General features: G+C 41.7%; 1 protein-coding gene across 1 annotated transcript in view; it reads right to left on the bottom strand.

The window, feature by feature from the left end:
• Positions 1–17,298, bottom strand: part of TRIM8 (tripartite motif containing 8) — a 70,874-nt gene that overhangs the window by 12,919 nt on the left and 40,657 nt on the right. The window contains exon 2 of the mRNA XM_075841070.1: positions 5,295–5,390. Coding sequence (XP_075697185.1) covers positions 5,295–5,390 — 96 coding nt within the window. The remainder of the gene's footprint in view (positions 1–5,294; positions 5,391–17,298) is intronic.

Genomic DNA, 17,298 nt, shown 5'->3' with positions numbered 1-17,298 from the left:
TTAGGCTATGTTCACACGGGGTCTTTTGCCGAGTTTTTTGACGCGGAAACCGCGTCGCAAAACTCGGCAGAAACGGGCCGAGAACGCCTCCCATTGATTTCAATGGGAGGCGTCGGCGTCTTTTTCCCGCGAGCAGTAAAACTGCCTCGCGGGAAAAAGAAGCGACATGCCCTATCTTCGGGCGCTTCCGCCTCCGACCTCCCATTGACTTCAATGGGAGGCAGGAGAAAGCGTGTTTTATGCCCGCGGCGCTCAATGGCCGCGGGCGAAAAACGACGCGATCATTGCTATTCACACGGAGTATTTTGGGGGAGGAATATCTGCCTCAAAATTCCGTTTGGAGCTTTGAGGCAGATATTCCTCCCCCAAAATACTCCGTGTGAACATAGCCTAAAGGCTATGTTCACACGGGGTATTTTGCCGAGTTTTTTGACGCGGAAACCGCGTCGCAAAACTCGGCAAAAACGGCCCGAGAACGCCTCCCATTGATTTCAATGGGAGGCGTTGGCGTCTTTCTCCCGCGAGCAGTAAAACTGCCTCGCGGGAAAAAGAAGCGACATGCCCTATCTTCGGGCGCTTCCGCCTCTGACCTCCCATTGACTTCAATGGGAGGCAGGAGAAAGCGTATTTCTCGCTGTTTTATGCCCGCGGCGCTCAATGGCCGCGGGCGAAAAACGGCGCGATAATCGCCGCGAAAATCGGCGTGCAGGGAGAGGAATATCTGCCTCAAAGTTCCAAACGGAATTTTGAGGCAGATATTCCTCCCCCAAAATACTCTGTGTGAACATAGCCTTAATCAAATCAATATTTACATATAGTTTGTATTCAAAACAGCATCAATTATTCTAGGTACACTTGCACACAGTTTTTGAAGGAACTTGGCAGTGAGATTGTTCCAAACATCTTGCAGAATTTGGACAGACCATGCATGAGGTAAGTATTAGATTTTGAGACAATGGGCAATACTGGTCAGTGGAAGAATTTTTTATCCCACATCGAAATTTTGCAATATATTGCAAGCACAAGTGATCTGACGAAAATCCTGCAGGAACTGTGGACTATTTTAAAGAGACTCTGTCATCACATTATAAGTGGCCTATCTCCTACATAAGGAGATCGGCGCTATAATGTAGGTGACAGCAGTGCTTTTTATTTAAAAAAACAATCTGTTTTCACCACTTTATTAGCGATTTTTGATTTATGCTAATGAGTTGCTCAATGGACAACTGGGCGTGTTTTACTATTGTCCAAGTGGGCGTTGTACAGAGGAGTGTATGACGCTGACCAATCAGTGACCAATCAGCGTCATGCACTCCTCTCCATTCCTTTAGTCAGCGCATAGGGATCCTTTTAGATCGCTATGTGCTGTCTTATACTAACACATTAACGATACTGAAGTGTTTAGACAGTGAATAGACATTCCACTGGATGTCTATTCACAATCCTTGCACTTTGTTACTGTTTCTGTGGTAGTTACAGCAGAGGAAGCGTAATCTCGCGAGATTACGCTGTAGATGACAGGTTACAACGAGATTACGCTTGCTCTGCTGTAACTACGACAGAAACACTAACAAAGTGCAGGGATTGTGAATAGACATCCTGTGGAATGTCTATTCACTGTCTAAACACTTCAGTATCGTTAATGTGTTAGTATAAGGGGGGATTCACACGAGCGTGATTTGGCAGCGTGTAGACCGCGTGGTTTTCGCGCGGCACGCAATGCCCTATAGAAGTCTATGGGGCAGTACACACAGTCCGTGTATTTTGCGCAGCGTTTGTTCGCTGCGCAAAATACGCGACAGGTTCAATAACTCTGCGTATTTCACGCATCACGCACCCATTGAAGTCAATGGGTGCGTGAAAACCAGGCAGGTCGCACGGAAGCTCTTCCGTGCGAACTGCGTGTTTGCGCAACAGCTGTCAAAAGGATGAATGGAAACAGAAAAGCACCACGTGCTTTTCTGTTTCCAAGCATCCAAACGGAGTGTCTTTGCGAGGAGCGAACCCCGACAACCGAGGCAAACTTCACCGGGTTCGGCCAAACTCGTTTTGGCCGAACCCGGCAAAAAAATTTCCGGTCCGCGACGTCGGAAGACATTCACTGTGCATGGTGCTGAAAGAGTTAAACTGTTTCAGCACCATGGACAGTGACTTGCGATCCCAAAATACATGAACCTGTAAAAAAAAAACGAAGTTCTAACTTACCGATTACTCCTGTCTCCTTCCTGCAGTCCGACCTCCCGGGATGACACTTCAGTTCAAGTGACAGCTCCAGCCAATCACAGGCCAAGCACAGGCTGCAGCCAATCACAGGCTGCAGCGGTCACTTGGACTGCCGCGTCATCCAGGGAGGTGGGGCCCGATGTCAAGAGAGGCGCGTCACCAAGGACGCGTCACCAAGGCAACGGCCGGGAAGTTCTCGGTAAGTAGGAACTTTATCTTTTTTTTTTTACAGGTTTTTCGCTGTTATGTTCGGCATTCACTGTCGAGGGTGCTGAAAGATTTAGCTCTTTCAGCACCTTGGACAGTGACGGGCGTCGACAAGCCTCATCTCTATGATGCCGGCTGCGCGAAAATCACGCAGCCGCGCATCAGACACGCATGACACACGCAGCTGTCAAATGTTTTTTGCGCTCGCAAAACGCCGCGTTGTTTGCGCGCGCAAAAACGCAACGCTCGTGTGAATCTGCCCTAAGACAGCACATAGAGATCTAAGGGCGGGTTCACACATAGCGGAATTTCACTTAAATTCCGCTGCGGACACTCCGCAGCGTTAATCCGCAGCGGAGCCGTTTCTCCATTGACTTTCACTTTAATTTAGCAGTGTTCGTTTACACGATGCGTACAATTCCGCTGCGGAGCATAGGCTGCGGAGCGGAATTTGGTGTCCGCAGCATGCTCTGTCTGTTGCGGAGCAGTGGCGGACTGGTTGCGGACTCATGGCGGAATTTCTCCATTGACTTCAATGGAGAGTCAAAATTCCGCAATGAAGTCCGCAGATCTTATGTGTGCTGCGGAGCGTATTGTTTTTACTACCATGACATTTCTTCATTCTGGCTGGACCTATGTATTTCTAGGTCTACAGCCAGACTGAGGAAGTCAATGGGGCTCCCGTAATGACGGGAGCGTTGCTAGGAGACGTCTGTAAATAGTCACTGTCCAGGGTGCTGAAAGAGTTACGTGATCGGCAGTAACTGTTTCTGCACCCGGGACAGTGACTACCGATCTCAATATACATGTATCTGTAAAAAAACATATAAGTTCATACTTACCGAGAACTCCCTGCGTCTGTCTCCAGTCCGGCCTCCCAGGATGACGTTTCAGTGTAAGTGACGGCTGCAGCCAATCACAGGCCAAGCACAGGCTGCAGCGGTCACATGGACTGGAGCGTCATCCAGGGAGGTCGGGCCGGATGCCGAAAGAGGGACGCGTCACCAAGACAACGGGCGGTAAGTATGAATTTCTTTGACTTTCACTAGGGAAAGTGCTGTCCCTTCTCTCTATCCTGCACTGAATAGGGAGAAGAGAAGCACTTTTCCTGCAGTCCGCAGCGGCCAGTCCGCATCAATTTTCTGCACATTTTGTGCAGATCCGCTGCAGAATCTGCAACGCAGATTCTGTGCGGCATTGATGCGGACAGTTGCGGAGGAATTCCGCCATGTGTGGTCATGCCCTAAAAGGATCCCTATGCGCTGATTAAATGAATGGAGAGAAGTGTATGACGCTGATTGGTCACTGATTGGTCAGCGTCATACACTCCTCTGTGCAACGCCCACTTGGTCAATAGTAAAACACGCCCAGTTGTCCATTGAGCAACTCATTAGCATAAATCTAAAATCGCTAATAAAGTGGTGAAAATAGATCGTTTTTGTAAATAAAAATCATTACTGTCACCTACATTATAGCGCCCATCTCCTTATGTAGGAGATAGGGCACTTATAATGTGGTGACAGAGCCTCTTTAAGCGCAGAATGTGAAGACCCAGGCTCTCGTGATGTTCGTCAGCACATAACAACTTGTGTTTTTATTATGTTGTGAAAATAGTGTTTGCTGTAAAATGTGAGTGAAGAAGTACACTGATTTTATAATACCAAAGGATTTGTGTCGGACATTGTAACCAATCCATTGAAGGCCCACAGGGCTGTCTGACCATATTTCCTGTTGTTAGACCATACTTAGGCCTTATTCACATTCACCTATGTAAGTGAATGGGGCCGTTCAGACTGTCAGTGAGTTTCACGCAGCGTACGTCACGACATGTCCTATATTTTCCCGTGTTTCGCGCAGCACGCACCCATTGAAGTCAATGGGTGCGTGCAAATCACGCACGGCACACGGAATCACGCAGCCACGCATCATATGCTGATGCCACACGGGCCTTTTGCGCACGCAAAACGCAGCATTTTTTGCACGCTCAAAAGGGACACGTCTGTGTGAATAAGGCCTTAGGTATGTCCTAACAACTGCCTGTGTACTATCCGTACACAGTCTAATGTACTGGCGTATATATATAAATAAATTAATGTTCAATTTAAAAAAAAGGATAAAAATTCACACACAATTTTTACAATAAACATTAAAATAAAAGTCTCAATACATAAAATATACACATATTCGGTATCGACGCGACCGGAATAGCGTAATTTATGATGTTTACGATGTTAAAAAAATAAAATAAAAACTGAGGAACATAATGGGGTTAATTACTATTAATGTGAGGCACATGGAGGTTCAAAATTCATCACACTACATGCCTCACATCAGAAAATGAAATAACGTTTTTTTATTATTATTGTTGGCAAAGTATGTTTTTGGTATCGAGAATGGCAATACTACACAAAGTATCGGTATCGAAGTCCAAATTCTGGTATCGTGACAACCCTAGACAGCACTATTTTGGAGTTGTTGCTCCTCGTCAGTACAGAGTACGATTTTGGTTGACTGAGTGAGATGCCTTTGGAGCAGCTCTTTCTATCAAGGTATGGATTAATATGTAACATCTGGTCCTTGCAGTTAAACAACATAGAGGCCAAACTACCCAAAAACCCATATGCCATTTTGTCAGCTAGAAAAATATTAATCTTAATTATTTCAATACTTTTATTATTATTAATTTCATTAAATATATATGTCCCAGCAGCCATTTTACCAGTAGGCATTATGGAGTGACCTATACGAACTAAGGTTTTCGTGGCTGTAATCCGTTTTATACTTCATATGGCAACCATTGCATTTTCAAAATGGTCACGTTTACTGTAGTATATGGTTCGCGGTCACTGTATAGTTGTACTCACCTCCACTAATCTCTTGTCAGATTCCAGTTTGTACAGCTGATCCTCTATATCCTGTTCCCGCTCCTCCAGGCGATCTTGCTGTTTCATGAGCATTTTCTGCAAGTTAACAAATATTAATTAAATAAGGAGGCTTTAATCAGATAATCAAGTGCAAAGCAAACCATTAACGTACAAAACCGCACACCCGTTTCATCTCATAACAGTATGAATAGATTAGCTCATGCTTTCTATAGTTGTGGCTTACATGAAAGTAATGCCCAACCGTGTGAGTCAGAACGCGGCAGGTTAACAATGGGGGCAGACTTGAGAAGTCGTTAAGCCACAAGCTGACTAGCCATAACTTTGTCCCCCACCATGGAAAATGTGCAGTGGTTAATTTATTCACCATTACCAGAAAAGAATCCTATGACTGCAAACCTAACTTATAGCAAAAATGGTAAATAGACCTTAAGAAATGACAAAGTGAATCATTAAGATACAAGTCTGATATAAAAAATAAAATAAAAAAATAGCTTCCTCTTGTTTTACTACTATGTGCTGTGTTTTTCTTCCTGTTTCAACATTTTCTTCCTTTTGTAGCAGGCTCCAACGTGTAAATAAATTATAACTGCAACTATGAAGACATCATTTTGTTACACAGTCACCCAGGCTTTATAAAAGTGCACAGTCCCTGCTCCCCTCTCCTCCTGTTAGATTTTACACTGATTTCAAAGCAGTGATCCATGGCTGCCTGCAAGTGAATCTGGACATCCCATGCCCATATGTCCTATTAGGGCTCAAGACCCCCCCTCTATAAACCAGAGTGGAAAGCTGGTGCAGTGAGTGGCTCCTCATCTGGCAGACTTGGCATATCTATTTATTAGGGGGTTAGAACGGCCAGACCTGCGGTGTGGTGGTTTTAATCGAATAAGTGGTTGTGTAGTTCTTAGAATTGTACCTGTAGTAAAATAAATAAGTTAATGGAAAATTAAGCTGGAGTTTCCCCATTGCATATATAAAAGGTGTGAAAATGTTCACTATGTGTGTTGTTTCCTAGAAGCACCAAAATAAGACTTCATTGCCAACAACACAGCAGATAATTACACTGGATCTCCATGCTTCTGTAGAGACCAGAGTAGTCACCCAGAAGGTGTTAAGCCACAAGCCGACTAGCCAAAACATAGTCCCCCACTATGGAAAGGTTCAATGCATGACATCAGTGATGGTGATGTATATTGGTGCATTCAACATTTCCATCCCCTTCGTTCAAGGGAAGATAGATACTAGTCCCCAATGCTGGAAAGAAGAGTATACAGAGAAAATGTCTTATTTTTTATTGGTGTGTTTTGGTAGTGGTGAACCAGCAGAAAAGACTTTGTCATCTGGCCAGTTTGTCTTTAATAAATCTTATAATGTATTATTTCAATATAAAACCATTTAAGGCCTACTAACACAAGATATCAAAGCAAATCCAAGAATCCAATATGACTCATTAATCTCTTATAATAGAAAAATAAACATCCTGATTGCGGTGTCTGAATTCTAATAATACGATTACACAAGACAATAAAAACCTCAAAAACACAGAAGTGTTGATAATTTCCTGACACTAAAACTTGTAGACCATTGGCATTCATATTAACAAGACCAAAAATCCCTCAGTAGAAAATTGTGGATCACCCATCCCAGTGCCTGAAAACCATAATTCTCGTGTATAGATAATGTTGTGTACACAGACGCTAAAATTGGTATTATGTCTAGGTAGAGGGCAAGGATTTGAAATAAGCTCATGACATAACTCAACAGATTTATTTGTATCATCTCCCATTTAATTTGGCTTTAAGGCATGTCTGGTCACAATAGAGTGAAGGCCTCGGTCATGGTTCAGGATCAGCTTCAGCTGGAGCCAAAGTCTGTCACGGCACAGCGCCCACAACTGATACTGAGGAGAGTTACAATGACGCTCTCAGGGTTAGCATTTTAGGGCGTTCCGAACAACACCGGAAGGCACGGCAATGCCTGACATAGAATGAGGAGAAGAGGACATGACAAGGAGGAAGAAGAGTAAACATGCCACCAAATATAAATTTTGAGGCCAGCTTCAATGATTCAGTATATAATGCACTGTAAAATAATTTGAATCTGGAAAAAAAGGGAACATTTCATAGGGACCTCCTAAATTTGGTACCAGAGATCTTGGTAACCCCGGGGACCAAATTTTAACAGGGTTTACATTAGGAAACATGACGACCTCCACTGTCTTGTTATTTTGGTCTGTTTAATACATTACTGAAGAACCTAAGATTTCGTCTGGCGGTCCGATATCATGGTAGGGCATGTTATTCTGCCATGACAAATACTAGTTAAATGTGAAAGAAAAGATAACCTAAAACATGGTCTGTTTTAGATAATATCTGTAATTTAAAACAAAGTTCACATGAGTGATAATAATAAACCATTCCTATGTCATAAAGGAAACCATGGGTAATATAAAGTAATTACTTGAAACGTGTCAAATATGTATTACATGAGAGTACACGTCATCTTTGCCACGACGACATTTGTCTGACAGCATCTCGGCGATCAGCTCTCGGAAACCAAATTTGGTAGTATCGATATTAAAAGCTTTAAGGCCTTGTTCACACAGTGCAGATTTGCTGCAGATTTTGCATGTATTTTTTAGGCCAAAACCAAGATTAGATCCTAAACAGAAGAAATACATAAAGGAAGGTATTATAGGTCTCCTCTCCTAGATCCAATTCTGATGGTGGTTTAAAAAAATAAATAATATATGAATGCAAATCTTTGCTGTGTGAACAAGGCCTTACAGGGTTTTTGTTGTTTTTTTAGATACACAGTCTAATGTCATGAATGTGAAAACTAAATTGCTCAAATTGTTCTGGAGATAGTAACTAAGAACCAGAGAAAACAATATACAATTCAGAAGTCATTCAGTCCAGTCTAGAAGTCGGTATGACCTGTTATGAACCCAAGGAAGATATGATCCCATTACCAACAGAAAATGATTGAGAATAATTAGGGTAAGGCAGCAAGGTTTCAGGGGCACACGCTTAGAAGATTCCATCAACCCGGCAGTAATTTATGATTTACTTATTCTTCTACATATTAGGAAAGCGTAGAGGACAAGAAATGAGAATGTAAAAGGAGCTCCATATATTCGAATAGCTACGGTATGAATAGGGTTATTGGAAAAATAAAGTAACCTCAAGGCGTTAGTGACTATATTATTCTGCAAATACCTGACTAATAATAAAACAGTGAAAACATCCACCCACAAAAATGCCCAGCATCATGCAATGCAAGTATTGTATGTAGGAGGGGGATCACCAGAAATTAAATTATATACCCAGCACTAAGTAAGTAATATACTGAGTAGGTGTATGCGTTGTGGCATTTAAAATGTGCCTAAAATAACATTAGCACCCTGTAACAAAACCAGCATCAGCAAAATATTGAGCACTGTATGTACTACACAAACAATACAGTAAAAGTCCTTTAATTTGGAATCAATGGGGCCAGATAGGTATCAGACTATTAAATATTCTGGATTATAAGGGCATGACCACACATGGCGGAATTCCTCCGCAACTGTCCGCATCGATGCCGCACAGAATCTGCGTTGCAGATTCTGCAGCGGATCTGCACAAAATGTGCAGTACATTGATGCGGACTAGCTGCTGCAGACTGCGGGAAAAGTGCTTCCCTTCTCCCTATCAGTGCAGGATAGAGAGAAGGGACAGCACTTTCCCTAGTGAAAGTAAACGATTTTCATACTTACCGGCCGTTGTCTTGGTGACGCGTCCCTCTTTCGGCATCCAGCCCGACCTCCCTGGATGACGCGCCAGTCCATGTGACCGCTGCAGCCTGTGCTTGGCCTGTGATTGGCTGCAGCCGTCACTTACACTGAAACGTCATCCTGGGAGGCCGGACTGGAGACAGACGAAGGGAGTTCTCGGTAAGTATGAACTTATATGTTTTTTTACAGATACATGTATATTGGGATCGGTAGTCACTGTCCCGGGTGCAGAAACAGTTACTGCCGATCGCTTAACTCTTTCAGCACCCTGGACAGTGACTATTTACAGACGTCTCCTAGCAACGCTCCCGTCATTACGGGAGCCCCATTGACTTCCTCAGTCTGGCTGTAGACCTAGAAATACCTAGGTCCAGCCAGAATGAAGAAATGTCAAGTTAAAAAAGCAAGACGCATCCGCAGCACACATGACATGTGCATGACAGCTGCGGACTTCATTGCGGAACTTAGAATCTCCATTGAAGTCAATGGAGAAATTCCGCCATGAGTCCGCCACTGCTCCGCAACAGACAGAGCATGCTGCGGACACCAAATTCCGCTCCGCAGCCTATGCTCCGCAGCGGAATTGTACGCATCGTGTAAACGAACACTGCTAAATTAAAGTGAAAGTCAATGGAGAAACGGCTCCGCTGCGGATTAACGCTGCGGAGTGTCCGCAGCGGAATTTAAGTGGAATTCCGCCATGTGTGAACCCGCCCTAACACAAAAGAATTGAAGACGTAAATAAATCTCACAGGTGAAGAGTAACTGAATTTCGCCGTGTGTATATATATATATATATATATATATATATATATATACATATATATATATACACACACACACATATATATATATATATATACACATATATATATTGGCTATAGATAACATTTATTTAAAGCCTTTAGAGCCTGTCTTCACTCACTATCCAAAATCTCCCCAAACCTCCCTCACAGTTTACAATCTCTCTTTTTCCTCTTAATTTTTCATATTTTCTTGATTGTTTTTCATGGGTTTTTTGCATGTCCTGTACATAATCAAAAAAACAATTGACGTAGTTCCTACAGAGGTCCATTCCCTCATAATACACTAATATATGTTGACTTATATAGCACTCTACTGGTAGCCTCTTTGGCCACAGCGGCCTGCGGGGAAGCAGCCACCGGGAACAAGCATATTGTAATATGGGCTTTACTAAGTAACCAGAGATAAAAAGTTGAACACCTATTACGGCTCGTCCACACGTAACAGAATTTCTGCACTTTTTTCAGGCCAGAATTATGGCCGGAAAAAATGCAGCAGAATACAGTAGCAGCATAGTGAGTGAGATTTAACAAGTTAACATGCTGCGTAAATTTTCCAAGCTGAAATTGACCTGCAGTGCGTATTTTTCGGACTGCAGCATGTCAATTCCTGCTACGGAAAGTGTGCAGAATTGCTGCGATGTCTCCATCTCCTAACATTGGGCAAAACGCCGCAATTTACACACCATTTTCTGCCGTAAAAACGCAGGAAATGGTGCGTTTTTTGCCGCAGCGGAAAGCCTTTGACTTTCAACGGAATTGCTGCAGAAATTTTCCGTTGTGTCTGGACAAGCCCTTAGAGTTACACTTGTTACCGGATATTATGCCCTGGATACAGGACAAACAAAAACAGAAATGAGGGTACCTGCTTATATTTCTTTATTTATTCTACTATTCATGGTTATGTTGGATTAAAAAAAATATACTATTTAACAAATGATAATGCGGTTTATTATATAAAATTATGAACTTTTTGCGCATACATTAAAATTATTCTCTACTTTTTTTATTACTTTTAGTACTGTTTGGTAGAGTTATATATACTGTAGGGTACGGTACGCACAGGGTTTTATATATTATAAGACTATTGTAAATACATATTATATGTGGTAATCTAATCTGTCAGATAACCTCCTCACTTCAGTGAAATGCCATTCAAATAGGGAAGTTACTAAATTTACTAAGGACAGAAGTTGTCAAACTAACCTAATCTGTTTTTATGAAGAGGTGAGCAGAAGTCTAGACAGAGGGGCCGCTGTGGATTTAGTGTTTTTGGACTTTGCAAAGGCATTTGACACTGTCCCCCATAGACGCCTAATGGGTAAATTAAGGACTATAGGTTTAGAAAATATAGTTTGTAATTGGATTGAGAATTGGCTCAAGGACCATATCTGGAGAGTTGTGGTCAATGATTCCTACTCTGAATGGTCCCCGGTAATAAGTGGTGTACCCCAGGGTTCAGTGCTGGGACCACTATTATTCAACTTATTTATTAATGATATAGAGGATGGGATTAATAGCACTATTTCTATTTTTGCAGATGACACCAAGCTATGTAATATAGTTCAGACTATGGAAGATGTTCATGAATTACAGGCAGATTTAAACAAACTAAGTGTTTGGGCGTCCACTTGGCAAATGAAGTTTAATGTAGATAAATGTAAAGTTATGCATCTGGGTACCAACAACCTGCATGCATCATATGTCCTAGGGGGCGCTACACTGGCGGATTCACTTGTTGAGAAGGATCTGGGTGTACTTGTAAATCATAAACTCAATAACAGCATGCAGTGTCAATCAGCTGCTTCAAAGGCCAGCAGGATATTGTCGTGTATTAAAAGAGGCATGGACTCGCGGGACAGGGATGTAATAATGCCACTTTACAAGGCATTAGTGAGGCCTCGTCTGGAATATGCAGTTCAGTTCTGGGCTCCAGTTCATAGAAAGGATGCCCTGGAGTTGGAAAAAATACAAAGAAGAGCAACGAAGCTAATAAGGGGCATGGAGAATTTAAGTTATGAGGAAAGATTGAAAGAATTAAACCTATTTAGCCTTGAAAAAAGACGACTAAGGGGGGACATGATTAACTTATATAAATATATTAATGGCACATACAAAAAATATGGTGATATCCTGTTCCTTGTAAAACCCCCTCAAAAAACAAGGGGGCACTCCCTCCGTCTGGAGAAAAAAAGGTTTAAGCTGCAGAGGCGACAAGCCTTCTTTACTGTGAGAACTGTGAATCTATGGAATAGCCTACCGCAGGAGCCGTCACAGCAGGGACAGTAGATGGCTTTAAAAAAGGGTTAGATAATTTCCTAGAACAAAAAAATATTAGCTCCTATGTGTAGAAATTTTTCCTTCCCTTTTCCCTTCCCTTGGTTGAACTTGATGGACATGTGTCTTTTTTCAGCCGTACTAACTATGTAACTATGTAACTATGTAACTATGTAAGTTTCATAAGGAACCCCCACGTTATTTTTTTAAATAAGTAGACTGGAAAGATCGTTGTCGTAGCAACATATCCCTTATTAAACATGCATAGCTATATGCAGCTGATGGATACGAGTAATAACATCATAAAAAAAACAAGTACAGGTATGGGATTTCATTTCCAGAACCCATTATCAAGTACATTTTAAAAATTTGAAATAAAGTGTCAATAAAGAGTCAATTATTACTGATCATTAATGATTTCATCCAATGTCTAAGTGTTTATATAATATTTGTGATGAGAAATGCTGAACAATTTAATGAAGATTGCAATAAAGTATACAGGCCTCATTTATCAAATCTCTCTAACAGAAAAACAGGCCTTGTGGCCTATAGCAACCAATCAGAACATAGCTTTCATTTTATTTATTTTTTAACTGCTGTAAAAAAGAAATAAAAGCTGCAATGTGTTTGGTTGCTATGGGCAACAAGGCCATTTTTTTGTAGATACATCTAATAAATTAGGCCCTATTATAACTCCATTTGAACCCGATAGAAAACAAAATTCTGGCCTATTCCATCAGGTGCTGTATTACAAAGGTATTCACCCCATGGTGCTTCTGGGGGAGAATATATCAATAATACGGCACCACAAAGAGGTACGCAGATTGCCTATGTCTATGTAGTATGGAGCAGCAGGGACTCCATGTGCCTCTGTACAGTCTCTGTGCACAACGCTCTGCCGTTTTCATGAGGCCTTAAAGGCCTTTTTTGTATAATTGAAAGTTCTACAATTTTCCAATATACTTTCTGTATTAATTCCTCATGATTTTCAAGATCTCTGCTTGTTGTTAATTAGTAGAAACATCCATTGTTTACTTCCAGTTGATAAAATTCTGCCCATGGTCATGTGATCATACAGGTGCTTGGATCGTTACAAGACACAGCTCTGATACACATTCTGTAACGATCCCAGCACCTGTGTCCATCACATCACGATGGACAGAATTTTACAGAAAGTATATTGTGAAATTGTATAATTTTTCATTATACAAAAAATAACATTACATTTGTTGAAACCAGAACACCCCTTTAAGCAAACAGGTCAGCAAGGCAACCAAGGGGAATTAAAATCTTCCCTGGCAGGTTATTATTGAAATTCTCCTATGGCAGTTCCCTAAAACATTCTTAACTCTGGCTCCAAAATAGGGCTTCTGTGTTTGCCTAAGGCTCTGTTCACATCTGCGTTGGGGTCTCGTTCTGACGTTCCGTCGGAGCTTTCCGTCAGAACGGGACCCTGAACAGACCCAAACTGACACGAACGGAAACCTGGTTTCCGTTTCCATCACCATTGATTTCAATGGTGACGGATCCGATGCTCATGGTTTCCATTTGTCGACTACGCTATAGCTTCCGACAAAACGACGGATCCGGTGCACAACAGAGACAAACGGAAACCATGGGCACCGGATCCGTCACCATTGAAATCAATGGTGATGGAAACGGAAACCTCTGGTTTCCGTTCGTGTCAGTTTGTGTCTGTTCAGTGTCCCGTTCTGACGGAAAGCTCCGACGGAACGTCAGAACGGGACCTTAACGCAGATGTGAACAGAGCCTAAAAGCCATATTATGATTTTCACTGTATGTGTAAAATTACTTCAAGGCACAAAACACTGGCTGATATCTGGAAACAAATGCTCTTCTTTAGACTGTGAGATTTTCTTACATAAAGTCTAATTTCTTTGAAACTACACAAAGTAAAAAGGACCACCTGTCAACAAAAATGGGCAATATCTACTCACCAATGCATCAAATACTTTGTAACATCTAGTATTTCAATAAATAATTCAGCTGAATATCTTTGCATTAATATTCAATTGCATATTTGAGATACTATAGAATATTTAATAGAATCAATCATTTACGCAGAATGTGCAATATTCTCATAATATAAAGTGACGCTTTATTACTTTTTGTCTAATAAAATATGAATTTATGTATTGGAGGGATGAGTAATGGCATGTTAGAGACCTTAGATAACAAGCAATATAACGTGAATAAACCACAGGAAGTTATATATAATTGTGCAGTAAAATATTCAGTTTAACGGCTATCTCCAATGTACTAATAATGGGATACGCAAAGTTTAATTAAAGTCACACACCTAAGAAAAATCTATGTTTATTTCTCTTCTTGCAGCCCCCTTTTAGCTTATTCTTATTCTAAGTTCAAGTTACTAAGCAACCACTGATTTTTCTACTGGGTGACTATCATTTTAGTACATGTACTAAAGTGGAGAAAGAAGAAGTTTATATCTGGTATGCAATAGTACACCGACATATTTTAGGTCCTTTTAACTCAGGCAACAGGAAGAATAATGCACAATACGGGGTAAAACAAGTAACATAATGATGTCCTTTCCAGATACAACTAAATGAGTGTATTCCTTTCTTATGTTACATATAAAGTAGTTTGATTTATATATCGAAACTGTAGAGAACAAAGAGGCGATTGTGTCTTAAACTTTAACAACAACACGGCATCATAAACTGGCTGACAAATGTTGTCTTATTTCTGACCATCCCTGATCAAAAGCCTTATTAAAGGCATATTTAACAAATAGTTGGGGCTCGGTGCATATCGGCAGGAGTAGTACTGGCACTCCTACTGATATGCACGGTGCCATCGCTGTCTTATACACCCTATACAGAGTGACAGAGAAGTGGCTGGCCACTCTCACCATACACGGCATGTGCCACCCATACAGCGGTTGCGGTTAATAATGAAGATGATGACAGGCATGGAACCGATCTGCCGCCGCTCCACACAGTGCACACTCCGGCAAAGCCTCCCATGCCATAGCTGTCACACAGGTCTCCTCCAGGGCCGAATTCAACACTTTCTTCCTGTACTCTGAATCCACTCGTCCAGTCCGCCCCTCTCTCCTTGGCTCACTCTGCCTAGAATCACTGTGGCCCTGCCTGGCTACATAACCAGTTCAGTGGACGTGTTAGCCTAGGTCTGTCCTAGATATTGTACATTCACAGTGCCAGCCCCTTGTCGCCACCTTCTTGGGGACGTGCCGACACAAACTGGAGGGGAGGCAGCCCTTAGTCACGTGAAGCTCTGTAGGCACGTCACCAAGACCGTGGAAACTATACAGCTTTCGGGATCATGTGACGTGGCGGTACCGTGCGGAATTGAAAGCACAACTATATTAGTAAGTGCTTTCCTTTAATGTTAGAAAATCAATGTTCAGTAATTTGTTTGCCTCTAGATAGCCTATTTAAGGCCTAGTTCACACAGAGTTTTTTTGCAGGCAGGTTTTATCCTGCCTTCGCTTTTTTGCGAAAAATGCTCGGAAACACTGCGAAAACGCTCGTATACCAGCTCCGCGTTTTTTTTTTTGCCTCCCAATGATGTCAATGGGAGGGCAGAGACGTAACCGCGGCAAGAAAGAACATTCCGCTTTTTTTTCCTGCGAGAGGCTATTAGCCAACCAGAAAAAAACCCACCTCTGCCTCCCATTGAAATCAATGGGGGACTATTATTGTAGTTTTTTGGCGCTGATTCTGATGCCATTTCTGAGTCAAAATCAGCGCCAAAAAAAATTCAGTGTGAAATGGGCCTAACAGTACTATATAATTTGAGAAAGGAATCTCCACATTTTATAGCAAAACCCCTTAGGCCCCATGCACACGACCGTAGATTTTATCCGTAATTACGGACCCATTCATTTCTATGGCAGACGGACACCTTCCCGTATATTTACTGTTTATTGTCCGTGCCGTAGAAAGCTTCAGTAAAAAATAGGACATGTTCTATTTTTTTATTTTACGGACCGTGCTCCCATACTTTATAATGGGAGCACGGCCGAAAGTGCAGGTGCCTGACCGCGGCCGGCCGTAGCTGTAATCCCGGACCTGAAATACAGCTAGGGCCTTACTCTTCAATTTAATTAAGTGGGAAGATCTTTACAACATATTATATAAGATAAAGAGAACATATTTCATCCCCTTTAAATGCTATCATTGGCATGTAATAGATATAGGAAAAAAATATTTATAAGATGCTACACATCATATCCAATATGTAGATTCCATGTAGGGTATGTGAATATTACTAAAGCCAATAATAACATAAACCACCCAACTTATATAAAGCTCCACTATTGTAAACATCTGTTATTTTTCTATATCTCACTACACTGTGCTGCATAACAGAATGAACATACGGCTCATAGTCTGCCACAAGCATCCTGACCAAGAAGAGGAAGAAGAGAACAGTTCAGGAAATGGGCCAAATACTTCTCCACCCTGTTGTTATGAGATTCTAAACTCCCCTCACACAAGGAACGAGATGCCAAATAAAAACAAGCCTGGAAAACAATGTCTGAAAAGCAATGAATATCTAAAAAGCAATGAATATCTAAAAAGCAATGAATGTCTGCCATTGCCAGCAGTAAATGGTTAAAATAAGAGCCTGTTGTTGAAGGGGGTCAGATATGAAACTTCAGACATTGCCAAGACTGGGCACATTATCCCTCTGCTGCTCCCTGTACTCTTTTAATATTGCTAAATATGAAAAACAATTTAAAAATAAGGTATAAAAACAGATAGATAGACAGAGCCCAAGCCAAAAAAAAACTAATTATTACAAAGCACAAAAGTTCTAGCAATGCTGGAGAAAATGGGTGTAACGGGGTGGTTTAATTCTGCCTAAGACCTAATGCACACTACCACCAACTTGCGGCCGTATACTATACACAATTGCAGAGCAGCAATTGTGGATAGTATAAAACACATGATAACCTATGAGCCAATGCACACGACCTTGGTTTTCCCCGATCCTTGCATTGCCCTAAGCCTGGACCACAAAAAAAAAATAGGACATGTCATTTTACAGACCGCAGTTGCGATCCGGGCTCATTGAAATCAATGCAGATCTTATGTGTGCACTGTCCGTGATTGCG

This window comes from Rhinoderma darwinii, chromosome 11 (genome assembly GCF_050947455.1).
Source record: "Rhinoderma darwinii isolate aRhiDar2 chromosome 11, aRhiDar2.hap1, whole genome shotgun sequence".
Taxonomy (NCBI): Eukaryota; Metazoa; Chordata; class Amphibia; order Anura; family Rhinodermatidae; genus Rhinoderma; species Rhinoderma darwinii.
Note: the sequence above shows the minus strand (reverse complement) of the source record. Positions and strands in the feature narration are given on the sequence as shown.